At 35.3% G+C, this 25,138-nt stretch overlaps 1 protein-coding gene across 1 annotated transcript in view; it reads left to right on the forward strand.

Moving 5' to 3' along the window:
- LOC129234387 (tyrosine-protein phosphatase non-receptor type 4-like) overlaps positions 1-22,637 on the forward strand; it is a 61,346-nt gene extending 38,709 nt beyond the window's left edge. The window contains exons 6-13 of the mRNA XM_054868381.1: positions 945-1,035; positions 3,793-3,860; positions 6,138-6,221; positions 8,329-8,520; positions 13,235-13,383; positions 13,806-13,941; positions 15,263-15,308; positions 21,688-22,637. Of these exons, the coding sequence (XP_054724356.1) occupies positions 945-1,035; positions 3,793-3,860; positions 6,138-6,221; positions 8,329-8,520; positions 13,235-13,383; positions 13,806-13,941; positions 15,263-15,308; positions 21,688-21,719 (798 nt within the window). The 3' untranslated portion in view covers positions 21,720-22,637. The remainder of the gene's footprint in view (positions 1-944; positions 1,036-3,792; positions 3,861-6,137; positions 6,222-8,328; positions 8,521-13,234; positions 13,384-13,805; positions 13,942-15,262; positions 15,309-21,687) is intronic.
- The last annotated feature ends 2,501 nt before the right edge of the window (positions 22,638-25,138 follow it).

Consider the following 25,138-nt stretch of genomic DNA (forward strand, 5'->3'; position numbering starts at 1 on the left):
CACATTTCATGAAAATCGGCCGAACGATCACAGAGATCCGGATAGAAAGACTTTCAGCTTTATTATTAGTAAAAATTGCAGATTTGATTTTTTTAACTAGCAGAGTTACTAATAACCAATAACGAATAACCTTTGTGCTTCAAAATTAAATGGAGGAAATACCGACGTTTTGATACACAAAAAGCAGTAATTTGCAATTTTTGTGCATCAAAAGGTTGGTAATTAATTCATTTAATAACTAATAATTAGGTTGACTAACATATCAACACCGCTTAAGTTAAGACAAAAAGGCTCTATTTTCTTAGTGGTTTATTTTCAATGAATCCCGCTTATTAATCCCTCTTTTATTAGGATATCCTGCTTTATTTAATTCCGCTTATTAGAATACATTTTCGTGACAAATTGGCTATTCCATTAAGCGGGTTCGACTGCAATTATTTATCTACAGGCATAATTCTGATGTAAAAGTAGAGTAAAAGGGCAGTGAAGTATTGGGACGGTCCGTGATATTTTTTCGACTGATTGTTTGTATGATACTAGAATAATAATGAGACTTTGTGTAAATAATTCTGAGTCAATATTTACTGTAGCAAATATTTGTTATCCTATTAAATCGTTTAAATTTAAGCAAATAGTGCGATTTGTATATACCATGCGATTTCGACCTATGTGTAAGGAACCCTTTAACTGTATGAAACTGAAAGCATCTATACTAATATTTAAAATTTTAAGTGCAATAATTTAAAAGAGAAATTTTAATTAGAACTCAGGCAAACCATACGCTTTACTAAACGGATTATAGTGCGTGAAAAAAAAAAGATTAAATACTAAACTGTAAATCCTACCAAATTTGAATATAAATTTCTATGATTCTTTAATTAGCTGTCAAAAACGTTTATCATGCAAAAAAATGAAATGTAATAGAAAAGCATTTCTTATTTCAGAAACTGAGTAAAAAGAAGACCAATGGTACCATGGATGTAGCAAAACTACCGGAAAATGTACCCAAAAACCGTTATAAAGATGTTTTGCCATGTAAGTTGTTTTTAAAAATATGTTATTTAAACAGTACATGCAGGGGAATGAGGTGTCAAGTTATATGGTTAGGATAACCTTCCTTTTTCAACATGAAAACATTGGAAATTTGATTTGAAAATTACAGTACAGAAATCAAGAACAATGGGCTTTACAATAAAACTTGCACTGAAATTGAATTTTTTACTTTTGGCAGTAATTTTGTAACAGCAAAAAAAAATGAGAATTTTCTTTTTTTAAATAAGCTCATTAATATATAAGAAAAAATAAATGAGTGAAACAATAGTGAATGAATATGAAAATAAATGAATTAATGAATAAATAAATGAATTAGTGAATAAATAAGTGAATAAATAAGTGAATTATTAAATGGAGAATTGTTAATGAATGAATGCGTAAGTAATCTAATAAGTAATTGAATAAGTCAACGAAAATGAAGTCCATATTTCACTTTACCCCGCATCCACTTAACTAATTGGACAAAACATTTAAAGTTGGAAAGAAACTTGATCTGAAATAAATAAATACTGAGCCGACTATAAATAGTTCTAAATTTATCTTTAAAAATATTATATTTTTATATTAACAAAAATAAGTTTTGACTTACAACAAAATATTACAATATGAATTAATTGCATTATGTCCTTATCTTAAGAAAGATATTAATGTATTGGAAAGGGTTCAAAGTCGGGCTACAAGGCTAATAAATGGATTTTCTCATTTAGACTGATTCCAGGCTTAGAAGGCTAAAAATGTACAGTCTTGAGCAAAGAAGAGACTGAGGGGGCATGATTCAGTTGTTTAAATTTATTAAAATGAAAGAAGTTACGGGGCTGAAGTTTAGCACTGAAAACAGGACAAGGGGTCATTGTTTTAAGCTATATAAATCTCAGACTAACATGGATATTAGGAAAAATTATTATTTTAGCAGGGTAGTGGAACCTTGGAACAGCTTACCGGAAGAGGTGGTAATGAGTACGGGAGTAGATAGTTTTAAGAGGGCCATTGATCTTCACTGGGGATTGTAAATTGACTAGGACCAGTCTAGCTGGGCCCAGAGCCTGTTGCTGGTCGTCACATTTGAGTATCAATTTTGGGAAAATGCTTGTCTTATCATATGCTCTGGTCTTCAGTGATAACTTTTTCCAGATTGGCATAGACTGCATGTGTTACGACATAAGTATAATATTACCAGAGATGTGGCACTAAAAACAGCGCAAATATTCCAGCATTTCACTTGATCCTAACATTTCTCTTCGCCCCCATGTTCCCGTTTTAGTAAAATATTTCAGCACATTACAAATTGTTATAGCTGGTTGTGAAACGTACTACTACTAAGAATGAATTGATTGAAGAAACATAAAAGTAAACACATATATAAACAGCAAAATTTTAGCCCTAATGTCAAATAAAAAGCAATATTATATAGTGCATAACTGGTTCAGCGCCGGATCTAGCGGGTAGAAAGCAGGAGCCCTTGCCCCGGACAACTGTCCGGGTAACTACTGGGCGGCAAAATCATCCTATTTTATGTTGTTTTTTTTTTTCGTAAAAACGCGCAGCAAAAACTTGAAGGAAGAAGGGCAAGGGCGGCAGTTTCAAGATTTGCCCCGTCTCGGAAGAATAGCAGATCCGGCCCCGAATTTGTGTAAATAGATAACTGAGGAAAATTTGAATTATAAAGGGTGTTTTTTTTAGAGGTATAGAACTTTAGGTTCAAATAAAACACCGTTAAATGATATAAATCGTCTTGAATTTGGCTTTATTCGAAAGATGATTCTTTGCCATTTTATTTAAATGTGATTTCTGGTATATATGGCCACTTCGGCTGGCATGGAGAAAGTCTAATCGGGAAGTCCAATTTTCTATCACTTTTTGCAGCAATGGGGGCCGTATGTCAGTGATATGTGGCGAATGTTCTTGTCCAAGGCGTCAATCGTCTGTGGCTTATCGGTGTAGACCTGAGACTTAACACAGCCCCACAAAAAATAGTTCAGCGTAGTTAAATCGCAGGAACCTGCAGTTCAACTCACGGTTCCATTAAGCGAAATTATTCGCTCACCGAACGTTTCTTTCAATAAATCAATTGTGACACGCGCTGTGTGGCATGTTGCACCGTCCTGTTGTCTATTCGTGATGAAATAGCAAACCAAACTAAACACAAAACAGTTGACAACTATCAAATTGGCCCACAGATCAAACAGTGTTCCCAACTTAAAGTTCTATACCTCTAAAAAAATGCCCTTTATTATGTGTTATGACGTGAATATATGAAAATAACAATGCTCAAAAATCTCAGTATCATAAGTTCGAAAACATATTGAGGGTACTGGAAAGCTAATGTCAGTTAAATAACATTTTATGAAGGGTGGAAATGGAGGAGGAATCAGATGTGAAACGTTGATCGAGAATCCAAGGTCAACCTTTGCAGAAGATGGATAAAGCGTTCAGATGGGCTTTTGGGATGTGGATCACGTTTCATTTCTCCGAAAAAAATATATGCTTTTTTTTATTTGAATGTTTGTAAAGTTACTTTTAATACCAAAAAATCAAAGAGGTAACTAAGATTCGGCACAAACTATGTTCTTTTTTTGTTTCAAGACAGAAAAAAGATGCATTTATATGAAGGCTTAACATTGGTAAAGGTAAGGGGGTGATCACAATTCTGTAATTTTTTCACTCAGAATGAGCTGCAAACGATTTTATCTTTTCGGTTAATGTCTGTCGCCCGAGTGATCTAACATTTTTCTATTTCAGACGACGATTCTCGTGTTGTGTTGAAAGATGACTCAGATGGTGATTACATCAACGCTTCGTTCGTCCACGTATGTATTTTTTAAAGCCTGTTAGTGTGTTACGTGTACATATGTACGCAAAAATGTACACATTCAACAAAAGCTACTTAAATCAAAGTATATTATTATTATAAATAAACTAGACAGAGCACAATATTTCATAAAACCGTGTCTGATTTGTATCAATTTCAACCAATTATATCTACTTTAGTAATTTAATGAAAAATATGATATGAAAAAATAATATGTTTACGGGAAGTATTCATAAATTTTAATTTTGAAAGGAAAAATGCTGAATACGCCACATTAAATTCTGACAATGTGAACTTCTTCTTCTTTTTTTTTTTTTTCTTAAATCAAAAATTATACGTGACTTGTTGTAATCAAAGTTGAATATTTTCCAAAAATAAAAAAGAAACTCTTTCATTTCCCAAAACTCTGAAACGTGCGATATGTGCACTGCAATAGGACACAACTCGGACATAGTCAAAAAGGGTCTAGAAACTTGTTGCTGTGCTCTTCTCCTTACATATAACTTATATTCGTTATTCATTACCTGAAATTAAAAATAAACGAATGAATCTCAGCACTTTACCTAAAAATGAAATTTGAATAAGTGTTAGAGGAGAAAAATAATTAATAATCCATTCCATGTGTTTAGTTTCCATACCCTCTAACAATCGACATCGAATCATAAATGTATTCAATTTTACCTGTAATAATGACCTTTTAGTTGAGCAAGTTATCTTTGCTACTAGAATTCCTAGATAGCCCCAGAAAAGTCTCATCTTTGCTGATTGGTATTGTAAACTTTTGTTGCTGTTGCTGGGTAGTAGGTTTTCCTATGTTTCTACTGATTAGTAAATTAATATTTTCGGAAAAGCAATCCGTGCAAATGGTGTAGAACCAAGAACATCTTTAAGAGTTTATGTTCGTTGTTGTTGTTGTTGTCGGTGTGCCAGCTAGGCTGGCAATTTGGGGTGCGCTGCTTCACTTTTCTAACTGTAACGTTATTTGGTGTGAAGTCATACTTCTAAAGTACACACATGCCATAAAGACCCGTTTATAGGGTAAGCAACCATTCACAGCATAACAACACATTCACACAAAGAAAGGACAAGGACAGGAGAGAGAAAGTACGTCCATGCCGGAGCCGGGATTCGAACCCGGACCTTCCTGTCACAGGCAGACTTCTCTGACCACTAGACAAGGCAGGCGGCTACGTGCGTTGTAATGTCATTAATTATACTACGAGCTATTTTATTTATGCAATAAACCTTATACATTGCAATGAAGAGGAAATTAAATCGCAATTTTTCGCGTTAATACAGAACGCAAAATTGCGCAACTGAAGTAAACCCAGAAATGAAACATTGCTTATGCATCTGGGACGTCGGTGTTTTGCTTTTTACCCCCAATGGTGCTGCGCAAGATGCCTTCTCTTATTTCACACTCTAGGGTCCCTCGCACCTACCACCATTTATGGTTTAACCAGTTGGATGGGATTCTGAAGAAAGCTCTGATTTTTTTGAACCAGATCAGAAGCCGTGCAATCCCTGGTTCAGCATCCCCAGAGGTATCATTTCGCTTGGAGGACATTGTAGCCACGAGGATATTAATGAAGGCAGTGGATCTTCGACAGGCTAGGATCGAACCCGGGACAATCTGGTCACAAGCCTTACTGATCAGGCCACCACGGTCCTCTGGCGTAGCTTACTGCAGGCCTAGTGCGATCTCCGTATGGCATCCAGTCTTTCGTATGCCAGCATTAAGGCGCGGGTGTCAATGGCACAGAAAGTGTCGATACCCAGTGCACCCAGATGCACCAGATAGTGGGCACCTGGGCTGTCACGATACGAAATGGTACTAGGAATTTAATTTGGCTGAAAGTGCTTCAGCGAAACCCACTCCACTGGCTATTTGGAAATAGGGCACAGAACTGGGGACATAAGTATACTAGGCCAACGCCTAAACACTACGCCACACAGCTGACTAAGTGTGTTTTGTGTATATAACCCTATGCTTGAAATACACTGTCAGCTCAGTCAATTCCAGCCGAGGACTGCAGTTTCGTGCTTATTAGCACTCATCAGCCCGGCATTGGAGTGACTGAGCTGTAGGTGGAAAACCTCTTAAGGAAGTCTAGAGTGCCAAACAAACTGATAGCTAATACAGAACTAGCACTGACAAGACGAGGGACCGAAACCTTATGTTTCAACTTTCTCTCAACGTGTGCACTGTTGATTTTTAGATGTTTTATATGTGTTTAATTCCTTTTTAAAGATTAACTTTCTATTTTGTTTACAGATGACATTACCTCATCCCAGGAAGCCCAATGAATACATTGCCACTCAAGGACCTCTTCCACAAACATGCTGCGACTTTTGGCAGGTAATTTTAACATCCTAATTTTCAGCATAGAATTATTGAGCAAGAAAAGCGTCGAAACGTCAGATACTATTGAATACGGGTAATTTTCCTGAGCCTGAGGACATAAAATTGAAAAGCATAAAGCAAGACTGAATGTAACTGTTATCCTTATCCCGAAACTGGTGATACGAAATTTGGAAATCTCAAGATGAAATGTTTTGAAAACATTTTCAGAGTAGGACAGTAAACAGAATGTTTTATGATCCAGTTGATTGGGTTGTAGCAATTTTCATTCTTTGATTCAACTAATTAAAATGATAAAAATTAGTTAAACGCTGTATTTGTATAAAAGATTAAAGAAAAATGTACTCAAATACTTTGAGAGCCCCCATCTCTCCCATTAATTTTGTGCATCGTAACAATATATTATGTTGAATAACACAGCCTTTTATAATGGGTGTTTTGTTTTTTTTTTTTTAGAGATATAAAACTTTAGGTTCAAATAAATTACCGTTAAATGATGTAAATTGCCATGAATTTGGCTTTATTCAAAAGATGATTCTTTGCCATTTTTATTTAAATGTGATTTCTGATATATGACCACTTCGGCTGGCTTGGAGAAAGTCTAATCGGGAAGTCCAATTTTCTATCACTTTTTGCAGCAATGGGGGCCGTATATGAGTGATATGTGGCGAATGTTCTTGTCCAAGGCGTCAATCGTCTGTGGCTTATCGGTGTAGACCTAAGACTTCACACAGCTCCACAAAAAATAGTCCAGCGTAGTTAAATCGCATGATCCTGCAGGCCAACTCATGAGTTCATTAAGCGAAATTATTCGTTCACCGAACGTTTCTTTTAGTAAATCAATTGTGACACGTGCTGTGTGGCATTTTGCACCGTCCTGTTGTCTATTCATGATGAAATGGCAAACCAAACTAAGCACAAAACAGGTGACAACTATCAAATTGGCCCACAGATCAAACAGTGTTCCCGACTTAAAGTTCTATACCTCTAAAAAAAACACCCTTTATATACCCTTTTCCACAACGCGAAATTTCGACTTACGCGAGGTATCTTGGAACGCATCCCTATTGTGTAAATTGAAACTCTACTGTATACTTTAGAACAATCCTAAGTAATATATGCGTCGTTTATTGCAAAAGAGGTTCTTTTCCATATTTTTAAAATGCGTATTTTAAAAGGCACATTTTTTAAATGCGTAATTGGTTTGCTAAATAGTATCACATTTAATATAAAAACGAAGCAGAACACTTTTAGAAAGATAAATATCTAATGACCAATAGTACCTGAACACCTGCATTTTTTTTTCCTATTGAAAAAGAGCTTTTATATAAAGGCATAGTAAAATCTTTTACGAGGAGATATACCACTTTTACAATGATTAACATAGGGTTACTCCCCCCCCCCCCCATTTTACAGGAAAAAATACTTTTGTCATTTTTTGAACATTTTTGAGCAATCACGATTGCTTATTGTTCTCACTTGACTGTTTTGTGTGATGTCCTTTGATTTTATTTTCCCACCGCCACCCTCCGCACCATCAACGTCGACTGGCTCCTCACGATGCTGCACCTCTAGCGAAAGCCGTCTCCAGGTTGCATCCATGTCCTACACACACACAAACACATACACACAACTACCCATACATTCATGCCTGCACACAGACACAAACACATATGCCTACACACACATACACATATCCCCCCACACACACATTCATATACACAACTACCCACACACTTATGCCAGCAAACAGACACAAGCACACATACACATACCCCCTACGCACAAACACACATACCCCCACACACAAACACACACGCCTACATACACACACTCGTGATTGCTAAAAACATAATTTGAATTCAAGATGTCAAAATTCAAATTAATTTTTTTTATCTTGTTTTTAATTTTGTTTTTGATACTAAGTTTTCGCCAACGCAAATTTTCCGCATGATGTGTTTATAAAAAGAAAGGAATATGAACTTTCTTAACACACATTCAAAACCCTTTATTGAAAGCCCCCTCCTCCCTCTGAGTACGCCATTCAACCAAGCTTCGTGTAAAGCGTAGTTATTATCTAATTGTTTATCCCCTGTATTCACAGATGGTGTGGGAACAGAAGTGCGGCATCGTAGTGATGGTGACAACTTTGAAAGAAAGGAACCGAGTGAAATGTCACCAGTATTGGCCCGACCTGTACCAAACAGCAACCTACAACAAAATACAAGTCACGTGTTTCAGCGAAACCACATCCAGTACTGGGATAACGAGAGACTTTCTGCTCAACAATCAACAGGTAAAAAAAATATTCGCCACAGTTGATTCATTTAAAGCGCGTTTAAATCCTTCAAACCCTTTTGCCCCTACACCACTCAATCTTACCACATTTCGTTGTTCCAACCATCTTCGGCACAGCCGATGCACCGTGCTTGCATTCATGTGGGTATCAGCTACGATTTGACGTACGGACCAACTTCCCCTTCTCAGTCCGATCACCACACCCCTCGTAAAATCGTCTATCTGCTGGAAGTGCCTTCGTTGACGGCGGCCTGGCATTCTCTCGTGTTACACGTATCCTAAAAGACAAAAACAACATTTCTTCGATAATTCTTAGGGCTCGACCGATGGCATTTTTTGGCCGATGGGCCGATGCCGATTGTTCAAAGATGGCCGATGGCCAATAGTTTTCTTCCAAATGGCCGATTGCCAATGGCCGATGGCCGATGCCGTTGGCCGATGGCAAAAAAAAAGTAAAAAAAAAAATTAATTTGAGTTCTAATATTTTTAATTCAGATTATGTTTTTCGCAATCACGAGTTGCGACAGGACCCTACTCATTGGAGTTATTGTTTCTAGAAACTGCTCCATTCCCTCCAAACCTGCCTTTCTCTTGGGCGGTTACGTGTGTATAGTTGTGTGTGTGTGTAGGCCCGCATGTATGTGTAGACTTGTGTGTGCGTAGACCTGTGCACACACGTAGGCGTGTATGTCTCTGTGTGTGTGTGTGTAGGCGCTTGTGCATGTGTAGGCTTGTGTGTGCTTAGACTAGTGTATGGACATAGGCGTGTGTGTGTATGAGCGTGTCTAGGACATGGACGCCACCGACCAGGAGAAGCGGATATCGGGGGACATTGCTCAGGACCGGAGGAGCCGCGCCTGCGGAGGACGGTGGGCGGGAGTGCGACAGAGGGAGGCGGGGGAGGGAGAAATAAAATCAGCGTAACGTCAAGGGCTGTCAAATGAGAACAATAAGCAAACGTGATTGCTCAAAAAAATCTAACAGAAATAAATTGATAAGATTGTCAGGGATTTGAAAGATCATTGAAACAAGTATAAGAAATACGCAAAATGACATTTCTTGACCAAAATAAATAATTGCTAAATATTTAAGAAATGCTTGAAACGACGAGGGTAGGAAAGGGGATCACCCTCTGGTTGTGGAGTAACTCACAACGTTAAACTTCGGCCCCAACTTCAGCCTCATTTTTTTAGTACAAAACCGCTACCACCCAACGCCTCGGAAGAGTTTCTGAATCTACTTCAGCACTTCCGAAGAAAAAATTCAAAAGTCCCTTTGATTTCAGAATTATGTCACCATTCAAAACGTCTTTAATCAATTTCTTACATTAATGCTCTAAATTCTTCCTAAACAATAGATAAAGCTTGAAAAATAAAATCTCAAATTTTATGAATGGTGTTAGTTTTAAACAACTAAGAAGTACAACTAGAGTTTAATTTCTGAAATTGAGGGTGTGGAAGGAAGGGCACACAAGTGTTCTCAGAAATACGAAAAATAGTCGTAAAAAATAGAGTTCAAAATAATCATAAACATTGAGCAGAAAAACTCTTTTAAAACTTGCACCCGAGTTTGTTTTGGCAAATTTAAAATATAGCAAATGTTGCAATTGCGCGAGAGGCCCCTTAACCATATGGGAACCGTTAGAGTTACAAAAATGCTTATGATAAATGTTTTACAACATCTGTGATAGAGAAATAGGGTCCCAAAATGTATTTCGACGGGCCTTAAACCTGTAGCTCCGCCGAAGCGATACAGAAAAGACTGCATTACTGTGATTCATATTATAAATATCGAAAAATTAAATTACCGTCGGTTCAACGGGAATCTAACAAAATGAAACAAAACCGGTTTCGCCATCCCATATTTGTTTCCATGGTCTCCAATTCGGCAATATATCAATAAATGATCGTCAGTCTGAGACGATATATTAGTTTTCCATTGAAATAAGTAGTTAATAGCCACAAAAAATGAGTAACCCCGTAGTAAGTGTATGAGTAAAGTAGAACACCCGATCGAAAACAAAAAGGGAAGCGCACTTTAGCCTTCTACAGCTTACCATATTTGAGTTATGACTTATGAGAGATACGTACATCCAGCCGCAAGAAACAACGCAATAATTAACATGTTTGGTACCTGAATGCAGTATTAAAAACTCTTTCAGGGGTGACTAAAATAGAAATTCATACTGAAATTTAAGTAAACAATTTTATATGAAAACAATAACTCCCTTTACTTTGTGTTGAAAAGTAAAACAACTAAGGTCCTTATTTTTCAAAAACATCGGCCAATTCCATCGGCTTTTCGATGTTTTTTAAGGCCGATGGGCCGATGTTTCCTGCAAGTTAGCATCGACCGCCGATGCCGATGGCTAAATTGTTGATGCATCGGCCTGGCCGATGCATCGGTCGAGTCCTAATAATTCTCCAGTCAGAAATAACGACTCGAATATTGCCCATTCTGCAAGTTCCTTCCGTTATATCTTACTTCACGTGCCTCGGAGAACTGCGCATTTCACATCATTTACGTAACTCAGTGATGTAAGACTACTCTAAAATTTGCATAAATTTCTGAACACTCTTTCTTGGTGTTGCATTTTCAATGTCGAGCAGTGTAATACACAGAAGTCACATTCATCGCAGAACTAGTATGACACTTTTAGAGGATTGTATGCTGTTCAGTTTGTGTCTCCTACTCTCATTTGTTTGGAAAGGGTACAAAGGAGGGCTACTAGACTAGTAAGGGGACTTCCAGAGTTAGATTATGATGCCAAACTTAAAAGGCTTAATATGTTATAGCATAGAGCAAAGGAGTGACAGATGCTTTAGTTGTTTAAAATTTTCAAAATGAAAGATGTTAATGGGTTAAAATTTTACCTAGAAAGCAGGACGTGGGGTCATTGCTTTAAGCTATTCAAATCTCGGGCTAATCTAGATATTAAGAAAAGTTCCCTACTAGCAAAATTTCTTGCATCAACCTTGACAGATCTTGATATTATACTGACGGCGTCAATATTGACGTGTTTCATACTGCATAAAGCTTGCATAAAGATTAAAAAGCAATATTACTATAACAACACGTATGCAACATTGCATTCATCTTAAAATATCAATATTGATATTACCTTAAAATAACAACATTGCATACATGTTGATGCCGTCAAGATGATATTGATTTCATGCTGTCGCCGTCAAGGTAATTAGTACACAATAGAGCAGGTGGACCTTCGTTGATACTTGCGCATGCGCACAGTTCTTTCTACCCAGCGTCCCTCGCATTGCTGGCACATTGATTCAGTCGGTTCAGAGGAGTTGCACGTGGCTTTGCATTTTTTAGGCTTCGTTAAGTTGATTGCTTAGTTATTAGTGTGGAATAGTATTGTTTTAGGAATAACTTATGAATAACTGATATTTGCATTTGTTTATTGATATAGTACTAAACAAGTCATATCGCAGACGATGTGCGATCAATGTTAGAAATGGCCGAAAATAACAAAGGACATGAAGTCCAGAATTTCGTATTATCACTTCAATCTCACAAGTAAGATTAATTTTATTCAATGGTTATTTATGTTATTCTTTGAGATAAATTCATATGTTTTGTCCATGGGTTATTTTCAATGCTGACATCCATTTGAAAATGTACTTTATTGTATTTATTTATTATTTTGCTACCTTTACTTTTAAATGTGCTATAAAAACTTCCGCAATTATTTCTAAATAGGCATTTTATGTCTTTATAATACAATTAGAAGCAAGAATTTAAAAAATAAGTCAAGTATTACGCAAAACGAAGAAACTTTCATTTTTTTAAATTAAATTGCGAGTACTATTAATATTTTTATATGAATTTCCGATCAGATGTCAGCTTTAAGAAAATATTCTCAGACTAGAAAACTATCTTGAAGAATAACAGAAATAATTAAAGAATGAAATTTAATTCCCGAGTTTGAAGTGAAAATAATACAAATAAATAAATGGATAAAACACCTTGCAAACGTGCTGATTTCATACTGTCATGTCAATGTATCCTGATATTTTCCTGTCATACCAATACGTATGCAATATTACAAAAGCAAGATCATCTTGCCTAGACCTTGATTTCATGCTGTCATGACAACATCTTGATATTATCCTGTCATATCAATACGTATGCAAGATTACAAAAGCAAGATCATCTTGCCTAGACCTTGATTTCATGCTGTCATGACAACATCTTGATATTATCCTGTCATATCAATACGTATGCAATGTTACAAAAGCAGCCTACCTTGATATTTTCCTGATATTATGCTGCATACACCTTGTCAGTCAATATTGTGGCAGCCTGCTGACAGCATAAAGGGAGTAACATAACAACATTGAGGCAGTATTAATGCAAGATGATTTTTCTTGCATGTCAACCTTTATGCAATACTGAGGCAAGATATTTTGCTTACTGGGTTACTATATTTTAGTAGGGTTGCGGGTTCCCGGAAGAGCTTACCGGAAGCGGCTGTAATGAGTAAGGGGGTAGCTGACTTTAAGAGGGCCATTGATCTTCATTGGAGACTAATAAATTGACTAAGACCAGCCTAGCTGAGCGCAGAGCCTGATAAGGGCCGTCACATTTGTATTTCTATTTGTATTGGAAGTATTCAGTTTTATTTTAAGACTTAAATCTCCCCGTATTGTGTACTATAGAACTTTTTACTATACATTTCAATTCGATTACAGGCAAATGAAGAACGTCATGTGATACAATTGCAGTACATCAATTGGCCCGATCACGGGGTGCCAGAAGATTCATCCGATTTCTTGGAATTTGTCCAACAGCTGAGGGACCTACGACGAGATGTCGGTGGATTTGTTGTTGTTCATTGCAGGTGAGAATCTTGAATGAGAAAAACTATTTTCAACGTGCATTGTAATTATTTAAGGGTTTTTATTCGATTTTGTGATTGGCAGGTAGCGAGTCAAATCATCCATTGTCAGTGCATGAAAAATTACTTTCTGAAATTGTGTGTGTGGTAATGAATATTATCGTCTGCTTTTTACATTTGTTTCGCTTGTATAGACGGTTTCTTTTTTTTTACAATTTCTTTCGGATTGGATTTTTTGGGTTAGATATTTCACTTGTTTACATATTGGGAATATTATTTTATTTAACTTCAGACGTTTAGATACGGAAATGTAATTCAGAAAATGCAAATATGTACCCACTTTATAAAACAAAGATAAAACTTTAAGTATTTGAAAATTATCAATGTATAAAAACTATTCTCAAACTAAATTGTTATTTTTTCAGCGCTGGTGTCGGCAGAACTGGTGTTCTAATCCTAATGGAAACAGCCATGGGGTACATGGATGCAGATGAGCCCATCTATCCCTTAGAGCTTGTCAAGTCCATGCGAGACCAGCGAGTGATGATGGTACAAACTATGGTTAGTAACAATAAATTTGATAAAAGGATGGAATTCAAAATAACGTTATGCACTCATTTTTGGAAGACGCCAAATATTCGAAACCCTCCTCTAATTTGACCATCACTTTCCCCCATTGGACAGCCAGTTTCTATCCTGCAAACAAAGAAGAACGACGTGCTCTAGTGTTTTCTATCAGTGCTGTGAGCAAAAATCAAGTGGAATACTGTAAAACCTGTAAAGTTGACCACCCTTGTAAGTTGACAACCTGTATAAGTTGACCACTTTTTTCAGGCACGGAATTACCCTCATCATATAAATCAACCTCTGTAAGTTGACCACCTGTTTAAATTGACCATTAAAGTAGTGCACCGCACGTGGTCAACTTACACAGGTTTCACTGTACGTCATTCCCTGCTAAACTCGTTGCTGTATGTCTGTTGTCATTGCTGAAAGAACGCATACATGTTCATAGACTGTCTAAGTTACCTGCTAATGTGAACACTTACACACTTTACAATCCGTGACCAATTCTGCCGTGCTAAGCGCATAAGTCGTACAGTGAAACCTGTGTAAGTTGACCACCTGCGGTGCACTACTTTAGTGGTCAACTTAAATAGGTGGTCAACTTACAGAGGTTGATTTATATGATGAGGGCTAATTCCGTGCCTGAAAAAAGTGGTCAACTTATACAGGTTGTCAACTTACAAGGGTGGTCAACTTTACAAGTTTGTTTTACTGTATCTGCAGCTGCGTTCAAAATGAGAAATCGTCGTTTAAAGTTTGGTGCCTCCATTTATGTGATTCGGATGCAACTTTTTCAGATAGTTTTAAAAAAAAATTCCCTATTATATATTGTTATAAAAGCAAGGTATTTAGGTAAAATATGTGACAAAGAAGCTCCTGGTGACCTTAACTCAATTTTGATGAAAATTGCAGATACCACTTTTGTGCTAGCACGGCAGAGTAGTTAGTTTCCGTGATTTTGAGCATTTTTTCCCCTTGAAAATCATGACTTTCCATGACTATATCTGATTATGGTCGAAACTAATGACTTTACAGGTGCGCAAATAAATTGTTTAAACCTTTCTTATGATGAATTTAGTTCAAAATAAATTTGCTACACATTAATTACCAAAACCCCCAGTAAGAGAAAATTAATTTAATATTATATTTTTTTTAAATTACAAACACTTGTCAGAACATAATATTCAATCAAATGTATACATATTTCAATGTATGCATTAATGTATCAAATGGTGGCATTAAAATGATAGCAGAAATAAAAGTGCCAACACCTTGTGTCATTTATATTTTATATTAAATTTCTTTTCTTACCCAGGTCCAATACAAGTTTATCTGTGAAGCCCTCCTAAAAACATATAATGGTAAGTAAAAATACTTGGATTCAAAATGTTTACTACAAATGTCATTTTATACACATTTACGTTTATAAATTCAGATTTGTTGATATGGTTCGGCTCTCAATTCTCTGCCGTTCTCGACGAGTTCGAGTGACACTCAGTGCCGTAGTTGCAGGGAGTAGGGGGGGATTGGATTTTTTTCTTTTTTTTAACGAATGTGAATGTAATGTAAATTGGTTCCAAACCACCTCATCTTTTAAGGATTTCCCCCAGACATATTTTACAACTACAGCACTGGTGACACGAACATATAAGTATTCCAAGGAATTAAGTTTTGACTACTGAAAAAGAAAAAAAATATATTAAAATTTATTTATTAATTTTCAAAATTTTTATTTTTTCTTCCTAAGTTATTGTTTGGATGAAGCAGTAAGTTACCGCCCTGACACTAAGGTGTTTGTCTCACATATCCTATACATATCACTGCAGTATGAGTTACAAAATATGAGAACTAACCATTGAGATGAGATAAAATGGAGGGAGTCAAGACTTTCATTGATGAAACCAAGACCCCAAGTCACGTAATAGATTTTAAAGCAAAGCATTAGAAGAAATGGGGTTTCTTTTGTTAGTTTCACGCAAAACGTGCCAACCATTCGTTGTTGTTGAGTCACGTGACTTTGGGTGTATGGATCAGATTTTGCTAAGTCAATGATTGGACTTGCTTCCTCCATTTTAATTCCTGCTCTAAGGAACTAACAAGCAAAAATATTCGCTAAAATGTGGGAAATTATGATTTCCAAAGTACACTCTTTAATACACATATGTTCAGTGGCGTACCGAAGGGGGGGCGGAGGGGGCGGTCCGCCCCAGGCCCCGCTTTGACATAGGCCTCCAAATCTCAATTTTTGGTTTTCACCAATATTGTCGCATATCTTGGTTTGAATGCTTAAACAAGTTGGCTTAATAAATCATAATTTTTTAAAGACCAAATATTTGCTCAGGGATACAATCAATACCTCTTCGGGATCAATGAAGGGTTTATGATACCCAGGCCCCGCTTTGACATAGGCCCCAAAATTTTAATTCGTTTTCTTTTTCGCCAGACGTGCCTTATGTCATGGTTTAGATAAATAAAAAGTTGACTTTTTATGTATGATGAATATTTTCTCAGTGACTCTTGCCTAAACAAAGAGAGGGCAAATTATGTCCCACAGGCCCCGCTTTGACATAAGCCCCGAAATTGTATCTTATTTTTTCCAGTAGATATGTCATATACATCATGATTAGAAATATTAATCAGTTACCTATATATGCGAGTATATATCATAAATTTTGTTAAATATGACTTTTTTTCATAGTGACCCGTCCTAGTGTACAAAGGCACATGAGCGCTTGGGCCACGAATTTAACAGGGGCCCCAAATTTTTAAATTAATTAAAGCTATAAAAATCATTTGCTTTTATTTTGTTAAGTGCTTTCAGCAAAGTTTTATGCATTTTTTTTTCGAACAATTTATTAAAAAAACTAATGCATAACAGATGCACGTTTATAATTTTTAATCATTACAGTATACAGCTAAAATATCTGTTTTATGTTTTGTTTTGTGTATTAAGACTACGATGGTCTAGTCTTAATTCATACACTATTTTTGAAACCAAATTCAAACATATAACCAAGAAAATCCATTCCTAAATGAGAAGTTGTCTATCCTTTGTGGCGTTGGAAAAATCAGTCAGATAAATTTTTCTTTTTATCGGACCCCTTCTGACTCAAGCAAAGGAGACTTCCTTTTTGCTATACCCCTTTCGACAGCGTAAAACTGTTTAATTGGTCAATCCTTCGGGACTTTTGACCTTGACTGCATAATACCTTCTCCCATCCATTATTCTATACTCGATTGCAAGCTTACTTGACTATGTAGAAATGAGCTGCGGCCAAGCAAAAGAAATAGTTCCTAGCCCCATGGGCGGATTTATGGGGGGGGGGGCAAAGGGGGCAATGCCTCCCCAGTTTGGGAAGACTTTATGTAGTAACAACATATCTTCCAAAAAATTTTTAAAAAAATATTACTTTTTTTTCTTTGTTGAATAGTTCAGAAGGGCATGGGTGGATTTATAGGAGGGGGGGCATAGAGGGCAATGCTCCTCAGTTTTAGGAGGACTTCATATAATAACATTACATCTTCCAAAACCTTAAGACAAAAAAAAATTTTTTTTTTTTTTTGAATAGTTCAATGAAAATGAAGAGGTTCGCGAATGTCCTTTTCTGATGGGAGAAATAAAAATAAAAAAAGAACATTAAATACAAACAGTACAGCTGTCACTGGGGTGCTGAAAATGTGTCTTAATTCATCATTTGACTGAAAATCATTTGGGCAAGTATATAAATGGACTTATACGCTAAACGAGCTATGCATTCAGTTGCAACACTTATAATAATTGACGATTATTTTTTCAAATTAGAACCTAAAACAAAGGAAACCCTCCTCCCCCATTTGCGCTAACAGAACGATCTACTCTTTATAATTTGTTTTCTTTTTTTTCAGAATGTTTATTTTCAATTTGCGTGATTTCAAAAACTAGATATTTTGTGTTACAGACGAAAGATTTTGAAGAACCTTCTGAATTCACACGTTCAGATTGGTAAAACTGTAAAAACCCTTTAACTGTAAAAACTGACGAATTTTCGTAAAAATTACAAAAATCTGCAGGCAAGAGTGAATTACATACAGGGAAGGATTTGCCTATAAGATAAACAAGCTATAGCTTAGGGTCACTACTTTGAAGTGGGCCGGTAACTCGCAAAAAATGCATCATTCGCTCCTTAAAAAACGGAAAGTGCTTGAAAAGACTAATTTCATTTTCAAGAGCTTGAAAGCTTTGAATATTTGGAAACGTGTGGCTACAAACCTTAAATTTTAAAATTTCTAACAAATGGTAGGGGGAGGAATGTCAAAATATGTCAAATTCAGCTCCTTGCTACATCCTGCATCAAAAAAGTAAAAATCATGGTTCTTATGTTTGTAACATATTGCTTGAAATAAATTTTTCTGACTCACATGTTTCATATCTTGCTATTTATTTAATCCCGAATGCAGTATTTTGGAAATTCTTTTGTATTGATTGCTTTTATCTTGCTTCTACTGCATATTGTTAATCTGTTTAGCCCAGAAAAAAAAATGATACACTACCTCCATTCCTTCTCGTTTTCTGCACTGCTTATAATTTAAAAAAAGGTTATTGTAATGAGAATTCTATAGTTTATTTTTTCTTTTAGGCTTAAAATAGCTGTTTTTTTTACGAAGTTTGAACAAGACCGTACAACTATATAACCTAGTACTCAATTTCAGAGACTGGAAAGTGCAAATGAGTTGCCTTAAACTATTAAATGTTCTAAAATCCTTGAAAAGAATTGGCGCAATATAATCTACTAGGGCTCTTGTGCCAAAACACCCAATCTAACCAACCAAACCTTGAAAATAGTTAGACAAGTCTTTGAAACTCCTTTATTTCTTATCAAGTGTATAAATTATGAATTGTTCAAATAAGTAGTATGCTACTCTCATGTTACTTATTTTCTAAATCTGTACACCATTTCTTTTAAAGTATTAACTTACATCACAAAGCACATTTAAATCATAAAACTTTTTTTAAAAAAATTTGTCTATATTTTCCTGAGATTTTCGTCTATCCAATTAACTCTTATAAGGCTTCAAAATGCAGAATTTTATATCCATTTTACAAAATATCCTCCGGGGGACAAACCCCCGGACCCCCTAAAATTGGAGATATTCTATATCCAACTTAAAAGAGAACCCTGCGTCACTCTTGATACCAGTCACCCCTCTTAAGGTCAATTCAAAAAGGACAGCATGAAAACACACATTAATGAAAACGACACACACAAAAAAAGGTAAAGCATGGCCTTATTCATCACAGGAAAAAGAAACCAAAACATGGGGGGGGGGGCAATTAAAAATATTTCTCAAAAAAGATCCTGCCCCCCCCCCCCCCCAGGAACTTAGTCCTAAATCCGCCTATGCCTAGCCCTTTGTCCGATAATTGGGGGGAAATTACGCTCTTCGCTTTAGAAATCGGATTAGTTAGTTAAACCCACGCATACGCAAAAATTTTTTGTCTTAATTTCTGTCGAACATTAAATATTTTTAATTCTACCAGAAAAGCCGCGCGGAGCGTTTTCTCCACTTCATTCAAAGGCGCCAGGCAAGTATAGGGTCATACCAGAGTTTTTTTTAATCTGAAGAACATAAAGAGCGTTTTTTTTTTTTTTTTGAGTGAGACCTAACAGAAAAGTTTTATTTAAACTGTGAACGTGTGAATTTCATCCTTATTTAGGTAAGCATGTTTTTAAAATATTTTTCTCTGAGATTAGGTGATGTCATCAGGTAAAAAGTTTCCTGGTGTGTCTTACTCAAAGGAATAGTAAAGGGTTTTTTTCCGTAAAGTCCAATTTTTATCCTAAAATTAATTAAATCTGGAATACCTAAACGTTTCTGTTCACTGTACTTGGATGTTCAGATGCAATAAATTTTTAAGATACTATATAATTTTAGGACTTTTTTCTGTTTTTGATATTTTCTGACAAAGCACAATTTTATTAAAAATATAGTATTTACTTAATTTTACTTAAAACCATGTGTTTTACTGTGGTATTTACAATAGTGTCCGAAATTAAACCAACACTACTTGAAATATGTAAAAATGTACCACTTAAAGTAATTACTGTAATATACGGTACGTACACATAGTTTGAGAAACTTCAGTTTTAATACCAGGTAGGCCCCCAGTTCGAGTAGCACCCCAGGCCCCCATCTGTCTCGGTACGCCACTGCATATGTTTTCTTGTTCCATACAAAGTAAATCAAATAGTGTTAACAAAAATTTAACAAAATAAGAAAATCTATATTTAAATATTTTTTTCGATAGTAAAAATTATTTTACACTATTACAAGATAATTTTTTTTAATGTCAATAACTGGTTAGCTAAAACAGTGGCGCCCGAACTACAGCCGGCGGGCCATATAAGACCCGTGAAGCAGATTAATGCGACCAGTTATTATGTTTAATGTTTCGAAGCGAAAACTCTATTTGGTATCCTTCCAAAACAACGGATCCTCAATCACCATTCAGCAGTAGCGGATTTTAGGGGGACCCAGGCCCCTTCCAAAGGGGTCAATTAATTTTACTATTTCATGCATTATTTATAGTTGACTTCTCTACTACATAAAGTTTTTTTTTTTTTTTAATTATTTAAAAAGAACACAAAACACAAAGTATATTTGAATAAAAATAACTTTGAGAGATATTTGAAAACACGTGTTTTTGATCCTTTACAAACAGTAATACAATGTTAATATTGGTTTCTTTTTGTCCATGCTTTAGTTTCCGTGGAAACCAAATTGTATAAAAAATACAAAACAAAAATACGAAAATTTTGCAGATACTGCTGTTGACCTTCCCAGGGCAGTGTATTATGCACGCATATTACTACACTAAAGGTTATGGATTTGCTATCAAGTTTATCTAACAACAACAAAGAGTTAAATTACCCAATTATAATAAAATGATGGGCTCAGGGCAGAAATGTGACAAGCCACAAGGAGTGACTTTTCAATCAAACTTTTTGTTTCTCATAACTGAAATTAAAATAAACATGACAATGGTTATGTCATTTGGAGAAAAACATATCTGGTATTGGTATCGCAGAATATAGAATGCATAATACCTTTGAAAAGTTCTATAAATATTTTTTATAAGTTGGAAATTTACTAAAAAATTCACATTATGTGGCACATCACATTCTTGCTCCCGAGCCCTTCAAATATTTTTTTTGAGCAATCACGATTGCTTATTGTTCTCACTTGACTGTTTTGATGTCCTTTGATTTTATTTTCCCACCGCCACCCTCTGCAGCATCACCATCGACTGGCTCCTCACGATGCTGCTCCTATAGCGAAAGCCGCCCCCAAGTTGCATCCATGTCCTACACACATGCGCATACACACACATGCACGCACACACAAACACATACACCTACAAACACACACACACAACTACCCACACATTCATGCCTTCACACAGACACAAACACATATGTCTACACACACATACACATACCCCCCCCCCACACACACATTCATATACACAACTACCCGCACACTTATGCCAGCACACAGACACAAACACACATGCCTGCACACACATACACATACCCCACACACACACACACAAACACACATGCCTACATACACACACTCGTGATTGTGAAAAACATAATTTGAATTCAAGATGTCAAAATTCAAATTATTATATTTTTTTTTCTGTAAAAGAAAGACGTGCATAAAGGCTTATGTGACGAAATGTATTTTCTCATATTCCAGATAGATGCAAAAGCATTGAAATAGATGATTAGCTCGAACACTTAGTGATGTGCCCAAGTCTTTCGGATGTGATGTGAAGTGCCCCCCAAACAACTGTATTCCACTGGAACCTAAGATATTCTTTGCATGACGCATTTGGAAATTAATTTTTACTCCTATGTGAAAGGGAAGTCAAACTACTGCGTCGTGTATACTTTGTAAAAAATATACAAGTTGTTGTACTCTTCATATTCTTAAAGTTATTTATACAGTGAGTCTAAAAGTAACTTGTTTAACCTCTTGAGAATAGAAATAAAATTGCAATATTTTGATATATAATGTTTAAAAAAAATTATTTATTTTTGTTATTGCGTCAGTCTGACACCAAAGATCCTAAAATGTTTCAAATTAATTTTAACACTTCTCAAAGAGCAATTCAATTCACACAAAGACTCCAAGCAAAAATGTTTTTTAATTTTCAACAATTCATATGCATTATCGTGACTTGAAATTGCTCGATAGTAAGCCTATAATTACAAACAGCAAAGTTTCAATCAAATTAACAACTTTAATTTGAAGTCAACAGTATCGAAATGACCTTGCATTGAGGACATCTGATCTCAAGAGGTTAGACAAGGTAAATTTTTAATAAAATCCTAAACATGATTTTAAGAGACTTTTCCATTCAAGGTTTTATATTCAGATATACCTAAAAGGAACCAAATTGTCTGCATAATGTATTTAACTTATGTGCAATTGAATTGTTTTTATGAAAAAGCTAAAAATGTTTAAAGTCGAACAATTATTTGTATCTTTTTCTGTGTCTTTATATCGACTCTTTGAAGCTGGTTTTTCAAAAAGTGATTTTCTATGCCATGATCTGAAGGTACTATGTTTAAGGTGAAGACATTTTTACAAAAAATGATATACTACTGTTGCTACTGAAGAATTGATACGTATCCTTTTACCTGATAGCACTTCAAGTTTCATCTTGTGTGTTGATTAATAGCCCCACTAGATGGCGCTGACGCTTAAAGGGCCTTGACAATGTATGACTTTTCTGTGTTAAATCGATGCAGCTCATGCATCCACCAAACAATGTCAACATAATTGAAACAGGGGTTCCCTGTAGCGCCCTCTTTGTTGCCATGAGTTTCAGCAGTTGTCACGGCCTCTAAGAATTAAGTGGGGTCATGGTTGATTCTACCTCTAGATCAAATGATAAAGGTTATAAAATAAGGTTTAACGAGTAAATATCATGCATGAAAAATGCAATTTACTAATGAGACAATCATACGAAAGTTTCATATGAACCAGAATTAAAAGTTCACAATCATATTTAAAGAAAAGAGATTAAAAATCCTTTGTTAAATTATGTAAAAATGCCCTCATTTATTTTCTTTTCTAAGTAAATAAAAAATGCTACAATCAATTGCCTATTATTTTAAATCTGAAAATTATTCACTCCTAAATATTGTTTTTCTACATACGTTAGGAGGTTAAAAATAAAAATTAAAAAATCCTGGATAAAATGAAGTGAATCCCAGACTTGAAGCATATTTACAATAAATACACTAAAATATCTTTATTTAACAAAGTGCCACACTCTTTATGAGTGACATTTTTTTAGTACAGAATCAAATTCTTTTTCTACATTTATAGTAAAATTGATATTGTATATGAATATTTAAAAAAAAAATCTTAGCAGCATTGTTTTATGTGTTAGAGTTAGAAAATAAATCTTTTTTGATCTTGTGCTGTTTTTATTGCATTATACAAGAACAAGCTTTAATTATATGGAATTTCCTGTTTAAATACCATTAATAGATAATTAATTCTTTTCACACATTGTGCTTTTAATGACTAAACTACGAGTAAACAACCTCATATATATAATAGTGAATGATCGAGTAAGGCTCCTGGCATCATCAATGCGGTGGAGTGAAGAAAAAAAAAATTGCGAAATATGTAAAGGCTATGTACGGAAAAGCTGCCTCTTGTCAAGCCTATTTATCATACAAAATTTCAGCTAAATCAAATAATATCTTTAGCAGCCCATTTAACTTTGAATTTTAAATAATTAGCCTGATTTTTCACCAAACTGGCGAAAATGGAATGATAAAATATAATTACCTCTAATTTGAAATTTTGAATGTTTGAAATAAAACTCTTGATAAATACATACTTAATATATAGTTAGTTTAATTGCCTAGGCGATTGCGAAATTGCTTTCAAACGTGTATTAAGCGTGCTAAACGCACATGCACTACAAGCGCACTTTCTTATTGGGTTCACTGATATCAACTGTGTCCTTTGTTCTAGTTGGTTGTCTCTCTCTCTTTTAAAGTAGTACATTTAGTTTGAATTATTTCAAACCATTAAAGTTATTACTTCAAATATAAATGAAGACGCCGTTTTTACATATAAACAACTTGAAAGAAGAAAAACAATTATAAGTCAAGGTTTTACTTCAGCATCGTAAATAAGAATTAAACTTCCAAATGTAGCATAGGATGATGACTCAGATAGATCAGCATCAATTTTTCTCAATGCTGCTTTAAAAGATATATAAATTTGGTAAGATCTCATTTTTAGTAATTAGTATGCTGTTCAGTTTCAGTCTCCTTATACGAAGAAAGATATTTTTTCCTTGTAAAGGGTTCAAAGAAGGGCTTTTAGGCAAATACAAATACAAAAGGGACGACCAGCAACAGGCTCTGGGCCCAGCTAGACTGGTCCTAGTCAATTTACAATCCCCAGTGAAGATCAATGGCCCTCTTAAAACTGTCTACTCCTTTGCTCATTACCACCTCTTCCGGTAAGCTGTTCCAAGGTTCCACTACCCTGCTAAAATAATAATTTTTCCTAATATCCATGTTAGCCTGAGATTTAAATAGCTTAAAACAATGACCCCTTGTCCTGTTTTCAGTGCTTAACTTTAGCCCCGTAACATCTTTCGTTTTAATAAATTTAAACAGCTGAATCATGTTTCCTCGGTCTCTTCTTTGCTCAAGACTGTACATTTTTAGCCTTCTAAGCCTGGAATCGTAATCTAAGTGGGAAAGTCCACTTATTAGCCTTGTAGCCCGCCTTTGAACCCTTTCCAATACATTAATGTCTTTCTTAAGATAAGGAGACCAAAACTGAACAGCATACTCCAAATGGGGTCTTACCAAACTTCTATATAAGGGCAGAAGAACTTCTTTAGATTTATTTGAAATAGATCTATTGATAAACCCAAGCATCTTATTGGCTTTGTTGCTAGCAATGCTGCACTGTAGGCTAAACTTTAAATCCTGACTTATTAAGACCCCCAGAAAGAAGACTTTTGTAATTAGATAATGGTGCCAGACTTAAAAGCCTTAATATGTATAACTTGTCTTATAATGTCCTTAAGAAAGGCATTAATGTATTGGAAAGGGTTCAAAGACGGGCTACAAAGCTAATAAATGGACTTTCTCACTTAGACTAT

The sequence above is a fragment of the Uloborus diversus genome, chromosome 1, assembly GCF_026930045.1.
Source record: "Uloborus diversus isolate 005 chromosome 1, Udiv.v.3.1, whole genome shotgun sequence".
In the NCBI taxonomy this organism is placed as follows: domain Eukaryota; kingdom Metazoa; phylum Arthropoda; class Arachnida; order Araneae; family Uloboridae; genus Uloborus; species Uloborus diversus.